The sequence below is a fragment of the Pelodiscus sinensis genome, chromosome 9 (assembly GCF_052426305.1).
Source record: "Pelodiscus sinensis isolate ZL-2025 chromosome 9, ASM5242630v1, whole genome shotgun sequence".
NCBI lineage: Eukaryota > Metazoa > Chordata > Testudines > Trionychidae > Pelodiscus > Pelodiscus sinensis.
This window is the reverse complement of record NC_143060.1, coordinates 5,682,337-5,706,921: the sequence shown is the minus strand read 5'-3', so window position 1 is coordinate 5,706,921 and position 24,585 is coordinate 5,682,337. Positions and strand designations below refer to the sequence as shown.

The 24,585-nt window shown below is 40.7% G+C and overlaps 1 protein-coding gene across 2 annotated transcripts in view; it reads left to right on the top strand.

Annotated features, from left to right (window-relative positions):
• The window catches only part of MKNK1 (MAPK interacting serine/threonine kinase 1), a 41,511-nt gene extending 19,457 nt beyond the window's left edge, over window positions 1–22,054 (top strand). For both annotated transcript variants that reach the window (XM_075935915.2, XM_075935913.2), the window contains 9 exons: window positions 643–722; window positions 1,856–1,929; window positions 7,223–7,327; window positions 10,800–10,855; window positions 10,982–11,077; window positions 14,305–14,499; window positions 14,937–15,101; window positions 15,835–15,878; window positions 20,156–22,054. In XM_075935915.2, coding sequence (XP_075792030.1) covers window positions 643–722; window positions 1,856–1,929; window positions 7,223–7,327; window positions 10,800–10,855; window positions 10,982–11,077; window positions 14,305–14,499; window positions 14,937–15,101; window positions 15,835–15,878; window positions 20,156–20,387 — 1,047 coding nt within the window. In that variant the 3' untranslated portion in view covers window positions 20,388–22,054. The remainder of the gene's footprint in view (window positions 1–642; window positions 723–1,855; window positions 1,930–7,222; window positions 7,328–10,799; window positions 10,856–10,981; window positions 11,078–14,304; window positions 14,500–14,936; window positions 15,102–15,834; window positions 15,879–20,155) is intronic.
• Window positions 22,055–24,585: the final 2,531 nt, after the last annotated feature.

Below are 24,585 nucleotides of genomic sequence, written 5' to 3'. Positions count from 1 at the left end.
ATATCTTGCAGCTACATCACAAGCTTCCTTCCCATGCATCTATCATTTAATTACAACCTTTTTGCAACGCCTTTGTTTTTCCAGTCCTCTCCCTTTTGTTTCACCCTCTTTCCCCCCCCCCCCCCCCAGCAGTGCCTGAAGTGCAAAACTGTGTTGCAACTACCTGGTATTGGCACATACTTGCCAAGACCTGTGAACACACCACTCTTGACAAAGTTATTGCATTAGCTAACCAACTCTCATTTTGCAATGATGTGAAAACTGCTGATGCTTGTAATAACCAACTCTTCTTTTCTGATTGCTAGATTTAAGTCATGCCATAAAATTCTTGTGAAATCTCAAAAGGATTTCCCTTTCCGGACATACACAATTCAAATGTATAGGAAAAAACTTGTGGTAACTGGGTTTTGAATGTCTATTTTTTCTTCTCTTCCAGTCCTTAGATTGCCTTCATTACTGTAGTGTTTGAATACCTTTCAGTATTACATTAAGTGCTGTGACTAACACTTTTAGAGAAGCCATGGTTGTTTCCCTGGGACAGAGCATGACTAGAATTTAAACCAAGGATCTCTACATCCAAAACCAGAACTGTACATGTAGGTCACAGCCATTTTTAAATATAGATTCGAATTCTCTTAATAGATAATTGAGAAGAATACTGGGCACAGTCGAAGTCGTGTTTTTCGTGAAGTAGAAACATTGTATCAATGTCAGGGTAACAAGTAAGTATTGCTTATTTTTGTGTTTAGCAGGTATCTCTAAGAGCTAGTGGTGTAGAGAGGGACAGTGCATTTTTTCCTTAGTGTTTTGGGTGTGTAACTCATTTGACTACTTATACATTTTACCTAAAAATGTAAGAAAATGTTAAAATGTAATTTGTTGTTTCAAAACTCTTATTAGCGTCCAGATTAGCTTAGAGGTAATATGCTTGAATGTTAAATGGCTTTAATTCCAATAATTTTTCAAAAGTCCTGCTCTTAAATGACCTTGTATATCATTATCTCAGTATTTGCAGTGTTCTTTGTTGTTTGTTCTGCAGCAGGATTATAGTTCCACTGTAGTAGGTGGAAATACTGCAGGAATGGAGATAATGTTGAGTTATCAAAGGCAATTGAAAAAATAGCCAACTCATTACACATCTTTTCCCTGTTGCCTGGTGTTACAATTGCTTTTGAAAGGCCATTTCTAAACCAACTGGTAAACTAATTAGATTCTTTGAGACATGTTGTGTTTCCATTTCTGATAAGCACCTAATACAGTGCATGTGCATCCAGTACACAAGTGATAACTTTCATGACAGTCTTCCAAATATGAAATTCATATTTAGTGTGAATGCAGATTGATATTACATGTTGTAATTCTTAAGACAGCAAAGAATTTTTATACTTTCTGCCACAATTAATTCAGCCTAAATAAGCAATGCTAAATTTTGAGCTGTTGGTTATCCCGCTGAGCCCAAAGTCTATCAGACAGATGTTGCTGTCTCTTCAAGCAGTGTTAAGTTCCATGCTGTGACTTACAAGGGAGAAGAATGAAGAGTAATTATTTTTACCTTCAGGAAAGACCCACTGTTCCAAATTATTAACTGCAAACTATTACAGGTTATTTTCCTCTATTACCATTCAGCTGGTCTCTTTATAACCCTGACTAGGAGATTGCTTAATGTTTCAGGCATGTGAAATGAAATTGTTGGAATCTGACCCATATAAGGTGAACGTACAATTTTTTTTAAAATACCACTGGCTACAGAATAACCTTTTTCCCAATTAGTGCTTTCATTTTTGGCTGCTACTTGTGGTTCATATTTTTAGCATATATAAAAATCTGTTTAACACACTTTTTTTTTCTCTTTAAGGAACATTTTGGAGTTAATAGAATTTTTTGAAGATGACACTAGGTATTACCTTGTCTTTGAGAAATTGCGAGGAGGTACTGTACATCATGTTTGTGCATTTTTAAGAGTTAGCTCAAGCTGTAATTGCCTCAGTTTTAAAGAGATCTCATCAAAACAGGATGAAAGATTTATTTTAAATGCAGGATAAGGTGCATATTGATGGAGCTGGTTATACATTTGCAAATCTGTTTTATAGTTACATAATGAACCTTTTAACTTCGCTATTCTGGAAGCTTTGGAATATAATTGTCAAGTCAAATAGTGCCTATATGGAAAGAGGAAGAAAAGAACGAACTTTGTTTTGCATGATCTTAGCAGATCAAGACATCAGTATGTCATGTGGTCACTTTGACACAGCACACTCTGTGGCAGCATTTTTCCTCCTAATAATATTGTGTTGATGTTCATTGACTTTTTTTCTGGAAAGCGATGGGGAACTGTTGCAAATAATACCTTGCTTCTAGCTGATGACACTGAATTATAACAGCTTGCTTATGACTGTTTTGAGGGCTTGACTAATTAAGCATGGTTAGTCATTGGTTTTTAGCAACATGGAGACTGATGGATTAGTAAGGAGGATGTTTTAACCACCTCACAAGGGAATAAACTTTTTGTAGCTGCTAGAAAGGCAAAGGTAATGTTTGACTGGAGACAGTGTTCAACCATAGTTTTTCTTTAGCAAAATACAGGCAATTCCTGTATTCGCTTCCCAGGGAAGCGTCGCAAGTCAGGTGTCGTAACTTGAACCTCATTGACAATAGGCGCCATGCGCTGTCGTAAATGTGGGCCAAGGATGTAAGTCGGGGGTTTTCGGCCCCTTACGCACTTTAAAAATTAGTTGTCAGGATGGGGAGGGGGGGGGTCGCAACTAATTTCCTGTACTAGATTCAAGGGAAAACTTGTAACATCAAAAGTAATGACACATTTCAAAAAGTAACATGCTTCCTTATCCTTTTAAAATGCAATTTGATAATGCCCCAAAACTCTTTGATGTTGAATTGTGTCTGCAAAAGAAAACTGAATTGCAGTTTTCCCATATGAGTGAATTTAAATGAAGTGTCTCAAACAGAAGATGGGGGCAGACTTACATTAAGTTCATGCTTTCAAAGCATGAATATCCCTTGTGTATCCCTCTCTCCTCCCAAGCTCTTCCCAAATCACTTGTAACCCATTTTATTTATCAGCATGAAATAAAAGGTCCGTTTCTATAGCTTCTGGATCAGTTGGGGGGTTGTGTGGGTTTACTTGTGAGTAAGAGGAGCTGTTGTCTTCAGCTGACATCCCAAACTGAGGTTGAGACCTGATCTGTCAATTTGAGTAAGTGTTATGTCTGTATTTAAACTAGTATTGTCGAAGCACGCTTGAAATAATGTGAGTTGGCATTGAAATTCTAATTTCTACTGCCTGATATGCAATACTTTGTACTAGAAATGTAAGAGGTTAACTGCCCGCTGGAGTAGCCCCGGTCCAGGGCAGGCCCGCCCGCCCCTCCTCGCCACAGTTTACACACTGGCTCCCTGGGAGCCGGCTGCAGAGCCCACAGCGAAGGTTCCCCGGGAGTGGGGCTGGCAGCAGCCTTGATGCCACTCCCAGGAAGGCTTTGCTGTGGGCCCTGCAGCATAAAGTTTTTGAGCTTTGTACTGCAGAGTCCTCGGCCTGTGTAACAGTTATGATTTTTAGCAGTTATATGGTTCCCTTTTGACTGCATTTTTACATCCCTACTACACTCCATCAGATATTGGTTTTGTCCTCAGCAGCGTGTCTGGCATATCTAACTCTAATTTGGTTTATATGCAAGGTTATATTCAGCTGTCACATCACTTTGCAAATATATTTGTGTACGTCTCTAGCCCAAGCTACGTGGCTGTGCAGTTAGCCAGAGGTTTGCATAGCTAGTGCTTTCCTCTTGCAGGCATGCTTTACTATGATTGTGCTAATTGGTTAAAGAGGAGTCCTGCCTCCTTTTTGCTCCAGTCTGTACACTACAGACTCACAGCTACTGCTAATCTTTTTACCCCAGAGCTTTTAAACAAAAATGTCTAAATTACTTATGTTTAAAATCTAGCTTGCTGTGATTAATTTGCATGAATAACTCACTTGAATGGCAAGATTGAATTTAGGGTGTGTCTAGACTACAGGGTTTTGTTGACAAAACTATACCTGTGACATAACGTCGACAGAACTCAGCAGTTTTGTCGATGGCTGTAAACCTCATTCTGTGAGGAATAATGCCTTTTGTCGACAGAAAGCGTTATTGCATCTACACTGACCTTTGTGTCTACACTGTCATGTCAACAAAGTGGCTTGCTTTGTCTACAGAACTGGATGTAGTCTAGACGCTCTTTATCGACAGAAGCTTTGTCAACAGTATCGACAGTGGGGGGAGGCTGAGCTTGAGCTGTGGACCATCTGCACTGGACTGCACTTTGAGAATAACTCAAGGAGAGCAAAGGGAACATTAAGGGAGTGACTTAACAGTCTAAAAGGACCTACCTAGAAAACAAATATTTAAAAATCGACTCTTCGGTCTAGCAGAGAAAGATGTAACAAGATCCAGTGGCTGGAATTGGAAACTCAACCAATTTAGACTGGAAATAAGGTGATAATGTTTAACTTGAGGACAATTAAGTATTGAAACAATTCAACAAGCAGTTATGGTGGATTCACCATTGCTGGCATTTTTATGAATCTTTCTGTAATCTGCTGAATTAAACTAATACAGGAGATCCTCGAGATTCACGGAATCACTATTTGCAGTTCCACGGAATTGCTGGGGTTTCTTGTCCTGGCTGGGAGGCGGGAGGAACTCACCGTGGCTCTGGATCCCCATGGTAAGTTCTGTGGGAGCTCACTGCAGGGGCTAGGAGCCACGGCTCCCCAGTATTCTTGAATTTTGGCATTCACAGTAGTGCCAGGAGCACATCTACTGCGAATAGCAAGGGTTTCTTGTACCTGAAATAACAAGGACCATAGACATTCTGCAGAGCTTGTATGAGCTTTTCCACAGAGATGAAAAAGACAAAGGGGATGTCTTTTTTTTTTTAAGACATTTCTAACAGCTCTACAGTGAAGACAGTAGGTTATTAAGGGGTGATGCTTAACAAACTAGAAGCCCTTGCCAGCAGCAATGTAGAACTTCTACATGATTGAAATCTGTGCTAAGAGTAGGTTTCCTCAGGCCCTGTGAGGAGTCCAACACTCCAGGAGTCTCTATCCTTTCTCCAAGCTAGAATAAGTCTTGCTTTTTCTGTGAAAATACACCTGTCACATTCCCCTCACACACCAGAGGCTGGGGGGGCTTAGGCTAGTAGATTTTCACAGGCTTAGATTTGACAGTGTTCACCATTGAACAACCATTTCCCTTTCTTGTAGGGGTTGCCACTCTGCATAGGTGGCAACAGCTGCCTAGTTAAACATGGGGGAGAACATCACCCTCTATGTAATAGTGTGTGAGGTTTCCTGCCTCAGCATCTACCAACTCAAAATAATAGATCTGAAGGAGTAGCTCAGTGTATGAACATCAGCTGCCTCAAGGATTTCATATCAGCAGGTGGTAATTTGTCCTTGGTCCTCACTGCCTGATCTTTCTGGTAAATATAACAATCACACGGAGGGGGAGAAAAGGAATTTTAGTGCCACTTACTGTTCCTATTGGGCAACATTAACTATAAGCCTTGAAAGATTTTGTTGGAGGAAAATCTAAACCTATTTAGGGAAAAGCCTTTATCCTTTTTTAAAGGGACACTAATATTGTCCGAAAGCTGATCTACATTCAGAAGTGTTGTCTGAAAGGTCTTGTTCAGCATTCCAAGCACAGAGGGAGAAATTCTGCCCAAGTGTCTGTATCTCACCTTAACTTTAGTGGAAGTTCTACAATTTATTCATTTGTCAGGCACAGTTATACAAAGTTAGACGACACCCGAGTAATTCTGTACCACGTCAGGTATAGTCCCGCTAAGCTGTAGCAAACATTTGGCAGCAGCCCAGATGCTAGGATCTGGTTAGATCCATTTTTGAAATTCACAGCCAGGCCATTATGGCTTCTACACACACAGAATATTTGCATATCTTCCAATTTGGTAGAAAGTGGGTATCTTTTGTGCACTTTCAGTTCATTACTATGTACTAAATTTTCACTCTTGCAAAGGTATGCATCAGGTATGCCGACTTATCGCCTTTCTGTTTGTTACTTTGGGTTTTGTCCTTATTTGTCAAGCCAAGACTTAAAAACCTGTAGGGATAGAGATTCCACCCCTTCCCTAGGGAACCCATTCCAGTACATCACCACCCTCCTAGTGAAATAGTTTTTCCTAATATCCAACCAAGACCTCCCCCACTGTAACTTGAGACCATTGCTCCTTGTTCTACCATCCGTCACTACTGAGAGCAGCCTCTCTCCATCCTCTTTGGAACCTCAGTTATTTGCTAGTTATCAACAAGCTGTCCAAAGAATAATCGGACATAAAGGATTCTGCTGTTTCTCGAGGCTCAACCTCTCTAATCCAGCATTCTTTGGGCCAGCAACATCCATGGTCCGGCATGATTTTAGTTAGCTGAATGTCTGCTTATCGTGGGTGCGGCCATGTTTCCCTCAGTCCCATAAAGTTTTACAGCCACTAGTCCTGGCTCTGTTGTGTGCTATTGTTTAGTTCTAATTTGCCACTAAATGTCTTCTAAGAGCCCACTAAGCAATGGAAGTGTTGGTAATGCTGCTAGACAATATTAACCTCCTGTGGTTTGCCAAATTTTCTGGTTTGGCACCAGTCAGGTCCCAAGAGTGCCAGACTAGAGAGGCTCAATCTGTATTAATAGTCTCCGAGGGGTATCTGTGTTAGTCTGTAACTTTAAAAACAAGGAGTGGTCCTGTGGCATCTTAGACTAACATAAATATATATAGTCTCATGAGCTTTTGTGGGCAAAACCCACTTCAGATGAGCTAGAGTGGAGGAAGAAAATTCCTTTTTTTTTTTTTTTTTTTGTCCTCAAAAGCTCATGGTGCGCTATATATATATATATCTATATTTATTAATCTCTAAGGTGTCACAGGACTACTCTATTATTAGGTGGTTCATATTTTTATGGAAAACTGCATATTTAATAATGTTACAAAACCCATGTCACATGTTAATTCAGTAATTGCTAATAGTCTTCTGAATTTTAGCATTGGTTACACTGGGATTAGACCTATGCTAGTTACAAAGAGGTTGAAGCTAATGCATCTCCGATCCCAATGTACACAGGGTCTTTGGTGTTTGATACTGACAGTATTTGCATTCAGTAGCTCTGCTTCAAATAATCTTTTCTTCTGTTTGACTGCTACTTTCACAGGTTCAATCCTAGCGCACATACAAAAGAGAAAGCACTTTAATGAACGGGAAGCCAGTAGGGTGGTAAGAGACATTGCCTCTGCTCTGGATTTTTTGCATACAAAAGGTAAAAAAATCTCTTCTATGTGCTTCTACTTAAGGCTCTATGTGCCAAACAAATGACAGAATAAATCCATTAATATTCAGAATTAAATATTATTAAATTCACTAATCTTCCTAGTCTTATCAAATTTCCTTAATCTTCCCAGGCATTTTCTAGTAAGAGTTGTGTTTAAGTGGGTATTGCCTGTTGGAAGATTAAATCACCAGTCAGAGAAATGTATATTGAAAGATCTGTTTTGTTGTTGCTTAAGCCAGCATGTGATGACTATTGGAACATAACTGCTTTTACCTTTTACAGTCTCCTTCAGTCTTACCTGGATTCTTTTCACAATATTTATCTAGAATAGCTTTTCAGTTACAGCAGCTGATTTTAACAGTAAGATCTGTTCTCCACCCTAAGGGCTCCAGCCATACCAGGTAGCTGCATGCCAACGAATCCTCATGATTTCTTGAAAACATGCTGATTTCAATAGAACTTTGTTCAGGAGTAGAGGGATGTGCGCATCTTTTTGTGCCAAATTATCTCACTGCAAAACTTTGTCCCTATCGTTTTACAATTTGTGGGGGGTCAGGATTTCTCAAGCCCTAAATTAGAATAGGTTGTATATGCTTGCATAGCTTTAATATATTGACACAGAATTCAATGGGCACAATTAAAATAGTTACCATTTGGCTGTTTGGGCCTATCTGAAGTAAGTTACTTGATTGAAATGTGCTTTCACCAGTGTGTCTGAATTAGATTGCAAGTAACCAGACCTTAAATCTCTGTGTCTACAATGGACAGTATAAAACTATTTACTTCCTGCCTAAGTTCCACCCTACAAATCAGGATTGCAAATGCTGTCTGTCAAGAGATTGAGCATTCTGACCCCAGTTCAGCAAAGCGCTTAAGCATGTGCTTATCTTTGAAGTCCCAGAACTACTCCTGTGCTTAAATGTTTTGATGGTTTGGGACCAGAGTTCTCAACACCTTGCTGGATTAAGTAAACCCATAAAAGATAAAGAATCTAGTGGGATTTGTGGTCTGTTCTGCCCAGTTCATAAATTCTTAGTCTTTTTAGGTGTTTATACACATGTACAGGTACAGTATGTAAACTCATAACAATATGGTCTTTCATCTGTTAGTTGAATGTTCAACAGTTGAGCAGCAACAATATGGCAGACTTAAAGTATATAGAATATTGTGCATCTCTGTGCACTTCAATATTAGAAGTCAGACAGGAAGAGGAATATAGAGAAAAGATTAAACTGGTTAATCAGCTGATGGTACTGATTTATGGAGAAAGATGTATTGCTAATCTTCATAGCTTAGCAATATGACTCAAGTGAGGATAACTATATGTGAGTATTTGAAAGGTATAAATGCCGTGGGACAGACTCTAATGAGATTATAACAGTTTACAGCAGCGTTATGCTGTTATGACTTAGTGATGAGTAAATTGAGTAACAGGAAGTTCAGGTGGAGTATCTTGGGAAAACAAAGAGAAATTAAGGTTATAGTAAAATCATGTGTTAGTCTATATAAAGTTTATGGTCTTGTGCATAGCATTTACTGTTCATGATGTGCCACTGATATCAGTATGTTCCGCTTTCCTCACATTTGACCAGGTGTGAAGAGGTGAGCATGTCTAGCAAAAGTAAATGGCTTTGTAAAGCGTTTTTCATTTGATGTTGAGGTACTTCATTTTGGGAAATGTCACTAGTAAAATCCAAAACAGCTTAGTTCCCCACTTAGCTAATTTCTTGCTCTGGTAATTGTCGATCATTTGCTTTCCTTTGGAAAGGAAAGACAAAGGAAGCTTTTGCAAAATGGCTTCATAAACAGTGATTCTGCTTTTTATTTGTCCTGGTTTGAGTTTTGTAATTTGAGTGCGGTTCAGTGTAACTATAATCGCAGAATCACCTGCAGTAATATTTCATTCGATTCCCTATTTACTTTATGGCTCTACTGTGTGGTATTAAAATAATTACTAAGTGGCTCACACAATACTAAAGAAAACAGGAAATTAAAGTAGCATTATCACACATCATTTTGTCATGTGGCTGATGCTCTAAGTGACTTCTCAACTTAAATGTTCCTTATCAGGAAGACAACTGATCTTCCAGTTAGTAATATACTAAAACTTAAGGGAATTATAGTTTCCCCTAACACTCACATGCTACACTTGGGAAGGAACCCCATGGCTAACTAACAAACCACTGCATGAATATTTAAAAGGCAGCTGCTTTCCTTCCAAGGCACTGTGGAGCAATTATAAAGTGAATTTGTTACATAATGGACCCAAAAGTGAAAATGAGAATCTGCTATCCATAAAACCTTAACACAAAACAGCGAAGTACATTGTAGGAGCTGGGGATAAATACTGAGAGACTAATTAGAAAACACACATGTGTTGTCTTGAGACCGTCTTGGTCACAATCTTCTTCCACACACAGATGTGTTGCACCAGTATTAACTCTTTGAAAAATCCTTTTGGTTAGAAATGTAACTTTTTTTGTTTCAAACTGCAGGAAATGTCCTAATGTGCTAAACTAATAGACTTTGACTCTTCTCCTATCCTTACTGTCTTGTACTCCAAAATAGTAAATAACATGCAGGCCAAAACTTAGTCGCTTCTGAAAAATTGTGTTGCTGAGATAGTTGTGCATTTCAATAATGGTTTACTTCAGGCGGTTCATTTGCTGTAACTGCCCTTAAGTTTTAACGTTGGATGCAGAATTTCTGGAAAGTGTCTAAGTGCATGAAGTGTTTCAGTGCTATAAACCACCTCCAGCATATGCTGTTTGTATGGGTGGGTGTTTCAGGTTCCTTCTTAAGATTCACTTGTTCTGTGATACCCTCACGACATTAATTATCAATCAGATAAACAAACTTCCAAGTTATTCCCTTTTCTGGGCTTCTGGATACTTCCTGTCGTCTGTCTTGGACTGTGTACTCACATTAAATCCTCCTGCATCTTACATGGCACCAAGCAGGTTACGCGGTGTTAACAATTAACTGAATGACATTTTCACCTTGTAAACTCTCTAGTTTGTCTCCGGAATGTGGATCATCTCATCTCGTATTGGCAAGCTATAAAAAGGTGGCCCATACTAAACCTATGGGGTAAACTATCATGCATGCGTGTACATGTAACTAGTTCTTATTGCTCATGGGTTTCAATAAGCCACTTAATTCATCATTACTTTGGTGTGTACTGTGTAATTCCAAATGATCTCTTTACTTTACTGACTTTCATGCACACCATAATTCCATAAAATAAACACGGTGGGACATACACAGTGCCATCCAAATGTACACTGCAAGTTATCTATTTATTGTCAATGAAGAGCCATAGGCTGGATGATCTGGTATTAAAAAGCTTAGATTCAGAATGGGCCTATAAGACTTGCTTTTTAATGAAGAAAGGTAAAATGGAATAAAACTTTTAAGGCCCCTAACACACATTTCATCAGTGTCTTCTCATTTGTTTTAGGCATTGCACATAGGGATCTGAAGCCTGAAAATATATTATGTGAATCTCCAGAAAAGGTGCTCTTATTTTCTTAATACCTTTTTAAAGTGAAAATGTTCATGCCAGAGGGACCAATACCTGTGTAATTATTTTGTTAGAGATTATGGAAGTCAGGAACTAACTTTTCCCCTTCCCATTTTCAGGTGTCTCCAGTGAAAATATGTGACTTTGACCTTGGTAGTGGAGTGAAACTGAACAGTGCGTGTACGCCAATAACTACTCCTGAGTTAACTACCCCAGTATGTAAACCACTATTTTCTGCACCATTACTCGTACTATAAAGAAACCACTGAGCCCTCTAAAGAAGAAGTTCTAAAGGGCTTTCTGGAACGATTCTAAATATTGAGAGATCATACTAAACCAATTCTTTATCTCCACGCAAAGACTGTGGATTGCAGACATTCTCTATTTAAGGTAGTGGTGGACAGCCTGCAGGCTGCATGTAGTCCATCAGGGTTCTGTGTGTGTCTCTGAGATGTTTAGTTTCCCATTGCCCGTGTGCAGGGTTGTCAGATACTTTTGGCTTTCCTTCTGCATATGTTTTTTCCCCCCATCGGTATTACTAAAGTGACACAAAGTCACAGCACATGAAGTGAGGTGCATGCTAAGGATGTGAAGGACTAGTCAACTATCCGATAAGCAAATGCTTATTGGATAGTCGATAGGATAGTCACTAGTCGCTTCTCCCCCTTCCCCCCTTTTGCTGCCTCTGTCAGAGAGGTGTTCAAAGCGGCAGTGCCGCACAGAGCCGGGGGTCAGCGGGGGAGTTGTAGGGCTGTTGCTACATTTCAAAGGTGGAGGCACTCTATTGACTAATAGAATAGTTGATGCAAAATGGATCAACTATTCGATTAGTCAATCACCCAATACTTAACATCCTTAGTGCATGCTGATCGCACATAGCATTGATTATGAACCATGCACGTGCTCTGCATCCGATCCAAGTGCTGCTACTGTTCATTCAGCACACCCTGCAAATTCTAGGTAGTTGGAAAAACTACCCTATTCCGGGAGAGAGTTTTGATTAGGGCAACCTTGCAGTCCACTGAGATGCAGGATCGTTCATGCTGCCCACTCACTAGCGTAGGTTGCCTATCACTGATTTGAGAGAAAGGAGAGGGACCTCATGTAAACGTCTGAGAACTATCCAGTTTTGCCCACAGCTTTCTTCTTGCACGTAAGTATCGTGTTATATTTGCAAGCATTTTGTCTGAAATGAAATTGTAAACTTTCTGGGGTAAGGAGGAATGTTTGTGTCTGTACAGCAGTTTGCATGATGTATTCCTGACTAAGGTCTCTGGGCACTGTTTTCAGACAAATATTAACTAGTAAAGCAGAATAAAAATCAGATTGTTTAAAAGCACTAAAAGGTGCCCATTGCAATTCTAGTTATAATGAATTTCCAATTGGAGAGAAGCTCTATTTGGGGAAGAAATCAAATCACCATATTACGTCTCTCTTAAACAGCCCTCCTGTATATACCAAAGCAGGTGGTAGGGAACTTTTTTTGTCAGGGGCTGCTGATCCACAGAATAATCATTTTGGGGGCTACACACATGTGAGAAACAAAAACAAACCCTCACTGACGTGGTCTCTGACGGAGAAGGAAAAAGACACCTGCCACGTTCCCCTCCCACACCAGAGGCAGAGGGGCTTAGGCTAGTAGATTTGTGTGCTCCAGCCCAGTGGCAGGGGGGCTGAAGCACCAGCCTAGGCTCCCCAATACTGGGGGCAGGGCTGAGCCTCAGGGGCCGCATCCAGGCAAGACAGAAACAACACGTGGCCCCCAGTTTTTAGGGTTCCCAATCCTGTGCTAAAGGAGGAAAGAAACACAAAACAGTAGAAGATCCACTCTTTGAGCACGCATCTAGTAGCTCAGACTACCCATCTCTAACCTAGTACTTCAGATTTTCCATTTGAGGAGAGAGAAGACAATAGTCATACCTATTAACATGCTGTGAATGTTTTGTTTCTTTCATTGTTTAGCACAACATAGCTAGCATATACAAAGAATATTTCTTGGGCAGCTGCAAAAAAGCTTAGATGGTATACTGCTCATAAAAGGGAAGCTTCCTCAGTCCTGAGAGAATACAAAAATAAAACGATGGTAAAAGTGCCATTGTGGTCCATCTGCTACTGACTGTGAAGGAACGGTTTCACCTTTTGATTCTATTTGATTGCACATACTTCTGCAAGCAGCTTTTTCACATGATTTATCCTTCTCAAATGCCATCATGAATCTTGCTGCACCGCCGTCCAAAAGCCAGTGGTGTAGTTAACAAATGATAGCAATAACGTCCTGCGAGCATTAGTTTGCTTGCTTGCAGTCTGTTAGATTCTGGAATTTGCAGCCAGGAAGACTGCTTGAGTCATCATGCTGTGGTTCTCCAAAACATCTGACTTAAAACCTACTAATCCTCTTAAGCCAACTAACATTTTTTGTGTTGCCTATTCTAAAATGTGTGGTGCTTGTATCAAACGCTCTAGCTCAACAGAAATCAGTCTCAGTGGACTTGTGAAATGTTGTGTGTGTTCCTGTTAGTTCTTAGTTGCTCAGCAACTAGTATAGTAGCTGATTATTTAACTATTTGTCTGCTTTTTAGTTGCTCGTTTTAAGGGGTGTGAAATCTGTCATTACTAAAATTTCCCTTCCTGCCTTATTTTTTGAGTAAGGAAGCTTTGCATAACTTCTGTTTTTTATGGGCAGAGATCGGGTTTAAAACACATTTTTCAGTACATACTTATACAATATTCACTATGTATTTCCCAGTATTTTTGGAATTGGTAGCTGAGCCAGCCTCGGAAGACTGAGCAATTAAATTATCTGCAGAAGATTGCATTTCAAGCTACATTTACTGCTTTTCCACTCTCTATGCAGTTATAACACATCCCAACAAAAACTCAGAGTTTATTTTTGGCAGTGCAATGGAAAGAGAATCTGCAGCGGGAGTTAATTTAAAAAAAAAAAAAAAAAAAAAAGACGACGATCCAAATATATCAGTAGACTTATTTTGGCATAAGGATAATTAGTTAAATATGCTTGCATTTTTTAACCATAAACATTAAATGAGCTTTAAAAAAAAGTGAAAGTGCTGGCTGCTTCTCTTACCCTTGCAACCTATGAAAACTAGAACTGGATGTCTCATTTAGCATTTTGCATGCTCAAAGAACTTGGTAAACATTAAGTCTCTCTGCATCCCCGTTTTATTCTTAAGGGATGCAGAAGCACAGTAGTTCTGACTTAACAAGCTGACATTGCCTGTGTCGGTTCATGATTAAAATTCAGATCATCCTGATTCCTAATCCCATCTTCAGACCACTTCTTACAATCATTCCAATATTACCTAAGTGGTTCAATAACAATGGCAAGTCTTATCCAGTTTCATGGTCCCTTTTTTGCATGTTGCATTGATTGTGCTGATCATCACTACTCCCACTGAAAACAAATCTGAATTCTGTTTACCAGTGTGGTTCCGCGGAATACATGGCCCCAGAGGTGGTCGAAGTCTTCACAGAGGAGGCCACGTTCTATGACAAGCGCTGTGATCTGTGGAGTCTGGGTGTGATCTTGTATATCATGCTCAGTGGCTACCCTCCTTTTGTGGGGAACTGTGGCACGGACTGTGGCTGGGACAGAGGAGAAGTCTGCAGAGTCTGTCAGGTGACTGTGGGGTGGGGAGGAGTTTTACATAACCATGTGAACTTTACAGGGCTGGCTGGCATGAGACTGGGCTGCAAAGCAAGCGATTCTGGGCTTTCCCAATAACCCAATTAGTAATCCTCTGAGAGAGTAAACTTTTACAGAGAAGTGGGGAGGGTGAGGTAGAAAAGTCAGTTACGGATGCTAATGTTCTGAATGCCCCTCTTACCTATACAGTCTGAGAGTTGGCAACCCCTCTTCCTCTCTGGGCCTCTGGTTGTGTTGTCACTAGCAGGGTATAAAATCAACTGCCAAAGCCCTCCAGCTAAAAGTGTGAAATTGGGACCTGCCGTTTCGAAGGGTTTAGCATTTTGGGGTTTGGAACATTGTAAAGGGCGGGAACAAAACCTCTCTTGCTTCTAGTTAATACTTAATGTAAATGAATATTCTTTTGACAGAATAAGCTCTTTGAGAGTATCCAGGAAGGCAAGTATGAGTTTCCAGACAAGGACTGGTCTCATATATCCAATGATGCCAAAGATCTCATCTCAAAGTTGCTAGTTCGTGATGCCAAAGAAAGACTTAGTGCTGCTCAGGTTCTTCAGCATACCTGGCTGCAAGGGGTAAGTATCCTTTTAAAGCCTTGCAGATTAGCTTTCCCAATTCATACAACAAGCTGCCACCTTCACACATGGCCACTATGTCCATATATGTATCATAGTGCGCCTAGTTTAATCAAGTAGATAGAGTCCTATTAATATCACATATACAGCAGCTTGAGGAATAAAACCATTGGATTCTATCTAGATTTTAGTGTTAGGCTCTTTTTGCTCTCCAGCATTACAGGCCTGTGCATTTAAATATCTTTCCCTGTGCTGTTCGGCGCCAGACCTAAGAAACTGGGGGAGAGAGGTTATGGGGCGAGGGGGGGAAGAGGCATATGATCTCTAATACAGTGATTAAAGAATTATAGGTAATGGTTTGGAGGATCTTTAATATTTTGGAAGATCCTGTGTGTAAGACTTCAATTCAGGAAAACACATACATCACATTCTTACTGGATACAAACAGTAGCTTGTTCTGCTGTTGTAGTCATACTATTTTGAGAGCTTCCCAATTATTAAAAGTGCCTTAAAGTTGCCTAATTGTTGAATCCCATCTTTTAAGCCGGGGAGGTTGAGAAATTTGTGGAGTCCTATTAATGTCTTTGGAAAATAGAAAATATGTTTTCTAAATATGTTCTAGTTGTAATGATGGCGAGTGGGGAGAATTTCACTGGGAAAATCTTGATGAGCACAAATGCAAGTACTGTACAGTGAAGAAATGGATCTAACTTTTTTAATTACACTTTTATAGCAGGCTCCTGAAAGGGGATTACCCACGCCACAAGTTCTTCAAAGGTAACTTTCCTTGTTATGTTACTTCAGTTGAGACTAACAGATCCTCAACAAGACAGGCTTTGGACTGGAACCCTCAGGGCAAGAGGTGTCAAAGTAAAGATAACATGGACCTGCACAGTGGAAGCAGAAGTGAAAGCTGCCCAAATGACATGGGAAGAAGCTCAGAGTGCAGCAGGAGACTACCAAAATAGGGCCTTTACCACTGCCTTCAGTGTTCCACATGGAATAAAAATAAATAAGACCTGGAATAAACACAACTATGACATAGTTGGCATCACAGAGACCCGGTGGGATAATACACACGATTGGAATATTGGTATGGAAGGGTACAGCTTACTCAGGATAGGAGGGGGGGGAAAGGAAGGAGGTGTTGCCTTATACATTAAAAATGTATACACTTGGACTGAGCTGGAGATGGATGTAGAAGGCAGATTTGTTGAGAGTCTCTGGGTTAGATTAAAAGGGGTAAAAAGCAAGGGTGATCCCATGTTATGGGTCTGCTATAGATCACCTGCCCAGGCAGAAGAGATGGATGAGGCTTTTTTAAACAACTCACAAAATCATCCAAAACGCAGGATTTGGTGGTGCTTGGGAATTTCAACTATCCAGACGTATGTTGGGGAAATAACACAGCAGGACAAAGATTATTCAATAAGTCCTTGAACTGCATTGGAGACAGATTTTTATTTTAGAAGGTTGAGAGAGCTACTAGGGAAGGAAGCTGTTTCTAGATTTGATTTTTAACAAATAGGGAGAACTGGTTGAAAATTTGAAGGTGGAAGGCAGCTTGTGTGAAAGGGATCATGAAACAGTAGAGTTCATGATTCTAAGGAATGATAGAAGGGAGAACAGCAAAATAGAGACAATGTATTTCAGGAAGGCAGACTTTAATAAACTCAGAGCTGGTATCTTAAGGTCCCATGGGAAGCAAGACTAAGGAAAAACTGAAGAGAGTTAGCAGTTTTTTAAAGAGACACAATTAAGGGCCCAAAAGCAAACTACTCTGTTGCACAGGAAAGTATGGCAAAAGACCACGTTGACTTAACCAGGAGATTTTATGATCTAGAAGTCATATACAAAGTGGGAACTAGATCAAAATATGATGGATGAATATAAGCAAGCAACACGGTTATGCAGAGGCAAGACTAGAAAAGCAAAGGAACAAAACTAGCTCACTCTAGCTAGAGACCTAAAGGGTAATAAGACATTTTGTAAATATATTAGAAGCAAGAGGAAGACCGAGGGCAGGTTAGGCTCATTGCTTAGTGAAGAAAGAATAACAGGAAACTTGGAAATGACGAAGCTGCTTAATGCCTTCTTTGTTCGGTCTTCACCAAGAAGTTTGATGAATGGATGGCTAACATAATGAATGCTAGTGGAAATGGGGCAGGTTTAGAAGATACAATAGAAAAAGAACAATTTAAAAATTACTTAGACAAGTTGGATGTCTTCAAATCACCAAGGCCTGGTGAAATGCATCCTAGAATACTCAAGGAGCTGATAGAGGAGGTATCTGAGCCTTTAGCTATCATCTTTGGAAAATCATGGAAGTTGGGAGAGATTGCAGAAGACTGGAAAAGGGCAAATATAGTGCCCATCTTTATAAAAGGAAATAACCAGAAAACTACAGACCAGTCAATTTAACTTCTGTGGCAGGAAAGATAATGGAGCAAGTAATTAAGGAATCCATTTGCAAACATCTGGAAGAAAATTAGGTGATCGGTAACAGCCAGCACAGATTTGTAAAGAACAAATCATGTCAAACCAATCTGATCGATTCTTTGCTAGGATAACAAGCCTTCTTGATAAGGGAGAAGTGGTGAACGAAGTATACCAAGTCTTTAATAAGGCATTTGATATGGTCTTGTATGACCACCTTCTTATTAAAATAGGCAAATACAATTTAGATGGGGTTACTATAAGGTAGATGCATAAGAGGAAGCATAACCATTCTGAGAGAGTAGTTATTAACGGTTCACAGTCATGCTGGAAGTGTATAACAATGGGGTTCCACAGGGGTCTGTTTTGGGACCAGTTCTGTTCAATATCTTCATCAGCGATTTAGATGGCACCGAGAGTACAATTTTTAAGTTTGCATATTATACAAAGCTGGGCGGGGTTGCAAGTGCTTTGGAGGATAGGGTCATAATTCAAAATGATCTGGACAAATTCAATAAATTGTCTGAGGTAAATAGGATGAAGTTTAATAATGGACAAAGTACTCCATTTAGGAAGGAATAATCTGTTTCACACATACAGAATGGGAAGCGACTGTCTAGGAAGGAGTACTGCACAAAGGGATCTAAGGATCATAGTGGACCACAAGCTAAATGAGTCAACAGTCAAAGCAAACATGATTCTGGGAGGCATTAACAGTGGTATTATGAGCAAGAGCCGAGTTTGGTTTAGAAAAGAGAAGACTGAGAGGGGACATGATAGCAGTTTTCAGATATCTGAAAGGGTGTCACCCGGGGGGTGAGAGGATTGTTCTCTTGGCCTCTGATGATGGACAAGAAGCAATGGGCTTAAACTGCAACAAGGGAGGTTTAAGAAGGTTTTCCTAATGTCCAACCTAACTGCCAGGGTGGTTAAACACTGCAATAAATTGCCTGGGGAGGTTGTGGAATCTCCATCTCTGGAGATATTTTAAAGCAGGTTAGACAGGCATCTATCAGAGATGATCTAGATCCGTGTTTCTTAAATTGTGTTCTGGTATGCTGTGGAGAATAACAGTTTAAAAATGCAAAAGCGACGAGGAGTCCTGTGGCTCCTTATAGACTAACTGAAGTGTAGGAGCATAAGCTTTCGTGGGCAAAGACCCACTTCGTCAGATGACATGCATCTGACGAAGTGGGTCTTTGCCCACGAAAGCTTATGCTTCTACACTTCAGTTAGTCTATAAGGTGCCACAGGACTCCTCGTCGCTTTTGCAGATTCAGACTAACACGGCTACCCCTCTGAGTTTAAAAATGGCTGCCCTTAAAGGGGCAGGCAACTTTTTTCCTCAGCAATCCTTGCTCAACAAAAAAAATCCTTGATGTTCATCAGGAAAAAAAATAAAATTGTTTCGTATTCCTGGGTCTTAAAAAGTTTAAGAAACACTGATCTAGATGGTGCGTGGTCCTGCCATGAGGGCAGGGAACTAGACTTGATGATTCCTCAAGGTTCCTTCCCGTTCTGTGATGCTATGAAAAAAGCAGGAGAGCGAGAGAGATTTAGTTGAGCTGATACTTTCTGACTAATGTCAATCTCACTATCTGGGCTACGAGGGAGAGTGTTAGGAGAGCTCCTTTAGCGAATGCACAGGGCTTTTTGCACATATGGTTGCAATAATATATTACTTGTGTTAATGTTTGGGATTTTTTTAAATCTAATCTTGATTAGTTGTAGGAGAGGCAATAAAGGGCCTTCCTGTGTGTTGAGATGGCTGGAGGGATTTGGAGGGCGAAACGGGATTTGTGGGGCACAGAATATGTGAAGGTGCACCTCATCTAAAGGAAGCTGCATTTCAGTGATGGATGAACGATTGCTGTACGCACAGGGTCCGAGCCTTCTGCTATTGAAGTTGGTGGGAATTGTGCCATTCAGGAGGGAGTAAGGTCAGGCCTAAGACAGAGGTTAACAAATTCTGAGCAATAGGCTTTGTGGCAGAGGGGGTTTGAGAGTCTGAAAACCCAGGTCCTATCCCCAGCTCTGCCACTGGATTGCTGGTTTTTTTTTTTTAGGTAAGTCACGTTACTTTTTGGGGCTCATTCCCCTTTATAACGAGCATTTCCTTTCCTCACTCAGCTTGTGTATAGTGTCTGTTTATCGAGAGGCTGGGGTCTCTAGATGTTACCATAATATAAGTAATGACAGCAGGGAAAACGTACTTCTGATGCGCCTTTTAAGTTCTTACTTTTGTGGCTCCCATTATTACCTTACCGTCCTTTAATGTATTCCTCTGCACTACGTTGTGTCAGGTGGGAAACTGATATCCATGTTTTACAGAGGAGAACTGAGGTACAGAGAAACCATGTGACTTGCCAAAGGTATTAAGAGTCTGTTGACTTTAACCTAGGTCTCTGCAGTACCATGGTAATCCCCTAACTATGGGATCAGATCCAGTATTACAATGTACAGCACTAGTTGTCCTAACCAAGCCAAGTGTGAAAAGGAAACCTCCCAATGTCTTGCTTACTAAACGAATGTTTCCTTAAGGCGGCCTGGTGGGGGCATAGTTGGGTTCAGTGGTTTCTGCGCACACATTGTACAACCTGGTTCTCCTTTTCCTGCAGAAGAGACAGCAGCACAAAAGACCTGACGCTATTTGCAGCAGAGGCCATCGCCCTGAACCGTCAGCTGTCCCAGCATGAGAACGAGCTGGAAGAAGAGCAAGAGAACATCGCTCAGGCCATGTCCTCCATGAAGCTTTCTCCCCCCTCCAGATCCCGCTTAGCCAAACGCAGAGCAATGACCCAAGCCACCAAAAATAGCGACTTCCAGCCTGTCACTCAGGCAGCCCTTTGACCTGCAGACACTAATGGGATTGGTCAGTTTTACTTCCAGTATTTTAAAGTCTGATGGACATCGCGGTTTAATGAGTTTTAGTAGGAAGCTCATTAGAAAGGGACTTGTACCTTTAAATGGATACAGTCTTAGGAATGGTTTTGCTTGATGGATTTGGGAGAGTAAGACAGTTTGACTGAAATTCTTTTTAAACTAGAGGAAGTGAGGTTGCTACTATTTCACCGGGGACAGTAAACCACTAAGCTTTCCTTCTTTTCTCTTAAAGAGCACACTTTAAAATGTAGACTTGAGGGCATTTGGAAAAGCTCTTCTCTTGCTTTCCATATCAGAGCACAAAGACTTTCTACCCCCATGCACCCACCCTTGTGTAGGAAACCATGGTGCTGCTCCTTTAATCAATTGGAGATGCTGCTAATTCCGTTCAGTCCACTAAAAGGCTGAGAGTGCACTTTGTCCTTAGCACCTGGGAAGTGAAGAGGATGCTTATGGCTGGTTGCTGCAACTTGATGAGCACTCTCCACTCCCATTGGCTCCAGTTGGAGTTAAGTACATCCTGCAAGATGCTGGGTAGGTTCAAGCTTGTAACAGGATCAGATCCTTGAAAATGAAGGCAAATGCTGGAAGAAGATTATCATCTTTTTTTTGGGGGGGGGAGGAGATGGAGTATGGGCAATCAGGTGCTTTCATCTCTTGACCGTCTCCGAACGAGCATGTACTCCTGCTTATCTCAATGCCTCATATTCTGTCAGTACATTTAAATGTCTCCTTTTCTTGCCAATTACATTCTTAAATCTGAGTCAGTAGTCCTAGCAGAGAAACTTTAAACTAATATGTTTCCCTGCATCACTGTCTGCAATGTACCTTTACTCATGAAGCGTATGGCTCTTAATTATTTTTTCCAGTATTACCCTGATTACGTTTCTTGCTGTAGGAGGGTGAATGCACAGGTTCCAATCAAGTAGTATTTGGGGGAGAAATCTGAGCTTTTCCAGCCAATGGGAAGATAGTGTGTGGACGACAGGGAATAAGAGGGCATGGTCATAAACTTGCAGCAGTCAAGCAGGTGGGTAGGGTTTAGATGAGAACGTTGGTTCAGCATACGTAATGTTACAACGTGGTAACAAAGATGGTTCAAGAGCTGCTTTGGAAAAGCATTGGCCTAAACTTTCAAAAGCCACTTGCAGTTTTAAGTATCCAACTTGAAATACCTTAACGACACTTCATTTTCAGGAAGTGCGGAACCACCCATGCTGTGGAACCTGGCCCCTTTAAGTTGTCTCGGGCTGGACACTCAAAAGTGCTTGTCATTTTTGAAACCTTGTGCAAATGTCTCGTGGCAAGTAAAACGTATGCCTTCCAGTGTCGGGATTAATAATCCCAAACAGCTAGAGAATGAACATGGGGAACCAATCCATCAAACCACTGCAAATGGAGAAGTCTGAACTATGGCAGATTTCATTGCCCAGTCTGTCAGTGCAGTTTTACATTTGTCTTTTGAGAAGAGTGTGTATTTTTATATATGAATATTTTTGTACAACATAGCATATCAGTGAATAATAAGATGCTGTGCTATATTTAAGGTATTTTATATATTGTCAGAGGTAAAGGATTATGAAGTGTATTTAGCATTGTTTATTAAAATTTTAAATTATAAATTTAACACATTACGTAACTTACTGTGTTTTTGGTCTGATTTTGGAGACTTTGAAAATTCAGGAAGCAACTTGCTTACCCCTCTGTGACATTCTTTAACGTGTGTACTGAAAATTAAACTTACTTCTATCTTGTCTTACTTTTTTTAATCCATCTCTGGCGGTATTCTCTTTCATGGTAAAACTAATCAACGAATTCCTAGATTTATGAGGCCACAAAGAACCATTGTGATCATCTAATCCAGTAATCCCCAAACTTTCCCTCATGCTCCACCCTCATCCTAAGAAGCGGGATGCAGCTACTGGATGGGGGAATGCAGATAGAGGTAAGTGGGCTGAGGCTGGTGCAACAGCTTGGGGGCTGGAGCCAGGAGCAGGGCTGGGTGTTGCTTCTTCCCTTCTTGTGGTGGGGGCTGGCCTACGCTGTAGCCAGGCCCTCTCAATGTTCCTCCACTTGCCTGCAGTTTAGGGGCTTCTGATTTAGTCTAATCTCCTGTGTTACACAGACCATAAATTTTACTTAGTGACCTACTGCCTCAAACCCAGTGCCTCTGTCGATACCTCTTTCCTGTAGACACACAGAGCCACACTGCCAAGGTGAGCAGAGCCCAGTTGAGCAGAAGACACACACTCTCTCTCTCTCTCTCCCTCCCCCCTCTCCCCCCACAATGGGGGGTTGCCAGTTATCAAGGCATGGAGTTGCTGCTGCTCCTAGATCTTGCTGGGAGGGGAGGAGATTTTCTTCAGTATCTTACAGCAGCAACCTGCTCTTGTGAATACCGGTTGTACTGTCATTTTATGGTCATGTTGGTTGATAAAAGTGTTCAGGCTTTTATGATCAATGTTGACTATTTATTACAGCTATTTTATATACCCCAGTGGGTGAAAGATTACTTTGTATTTAGGCAGGCGAGAATTCTAACCTGTAGATATAACTCCAGAAGACATTTCTCAACTGTCTCTTTACATTTGACATAGTACCCTTAAGTGCAGGTGGACTACATATATTCATCAAAGCAAAACTTACAAAAAGATTATAAACATCTGATCTGTGGCATCAAGTTCTAGTTGGTACATATTAAGATTTGGAGGAGGCAAATTTTGAGAGAAGGGATGCAGTGATCTGAGCTAACTTTGTCTGATGCTTATTTTTTAGGTTTCCAGAGGGGGAAAACACGTTATTTTGTGAAACTGGTTGTAGATTTCCCCGCGTACAAAGCTAGAAACTGGCAATCTCATAAATTTTACTTTAAACAATGCTCTTTACTCCACCAAGTACATTAAATTTTGAATGTTGTCCCAAAATTTGAATGCTTTAAAAATGAATGAAAAAACCTAATTCTCCCTCCTGCCATCCATCTCCAGCCTTTGACACACAGAGGCTAATAGCCATCTATGGACTTAACCTCCGTGAATTTATCTCATGAAAGGACCAAATACTGTCTAGACCATCCCTGATAGACATTTATCTAACCTACTCTTAAATATCTCCACAGATGGAGATTCCAGAACCTCCCTGGGCAATTTATTCCAGTGTGTGACTATCCTGATAGTTAGGAATTTTTTCCTAATGTCCAAGCTCAACCTCCCTTGCTGCAGTTGAAGCCCATTGCTTCTTGCTCTATCCTCAGAGGCCAAGATTAACAAATTTTCTCCCTCCTCCTTATGACACCCTTTCAGTGTTATAGTCCTAGCCTTCACAGAATTAATGATTTCCAATGTTAGGTCCTAGTGTTTCCTAAGGAGTTTGGTGTATTTAATATATTTCTGCCATTTATTTCATTCAAGTGCTAGTAACTTCAGTTTTCTTGCTTCCTGAAGATGGCAAATGAAACACACAATTAGGTACTGGCTGAGTTGCACCCTGGCTGTATCAGTGGCTGTTGTCTTTGCAAGCCATACTCTAGGGTGGCTTACTGGAAAGTGCTTCCATTTCCTTGCTGAATCACATCAGAACCTGTGGAACAATATAAAAGAGGCTGAGTCACCACTGAACCACTCAGGGTAGTAGTAGAGAGAACTCCCTTGACCTGTTGCAACACATCAAGTGCCATCTGGAGGATTAGTGTTTCTACAGATGGGTAAGAGTAACAGTACCCACCCCCTTTCAGATCTGATAGAAGTCCTGGGAATGATTCAGCTGATCTTATGAGCAGCTTCTTCTTTCTTAGTAACTCAATTGTCCCTTCTTTCAAGGGATGTCTTGCTTTAGTTCCACATGCCACACCCATCACGGTGTCCCTTTGCTTCTCAGAATTAATAAGGAAAGATTATAGAAAGTTATTCCTCTACAAAGTGGAATCGGCTATCATTTTAACTTTCCTGCATTACCTTTCTCTCTTTGTGTTTGTCACATGGTATTTCTCATTTGTGCGTCTTAGTAAGTAAAAGCCAACAGGATAAGCAGTAAGAATCTTATTGGAACATAGGCCACACATGCTCAGACCCAAGCTCTATTTAGTCTTCCAACAGCGGCCAGTGCCAGGTCCTTCAGAGGTAATGAAGAAAGCAGGCAATCAAGTGCTGTCACCGTCTCCTAGTTTCTG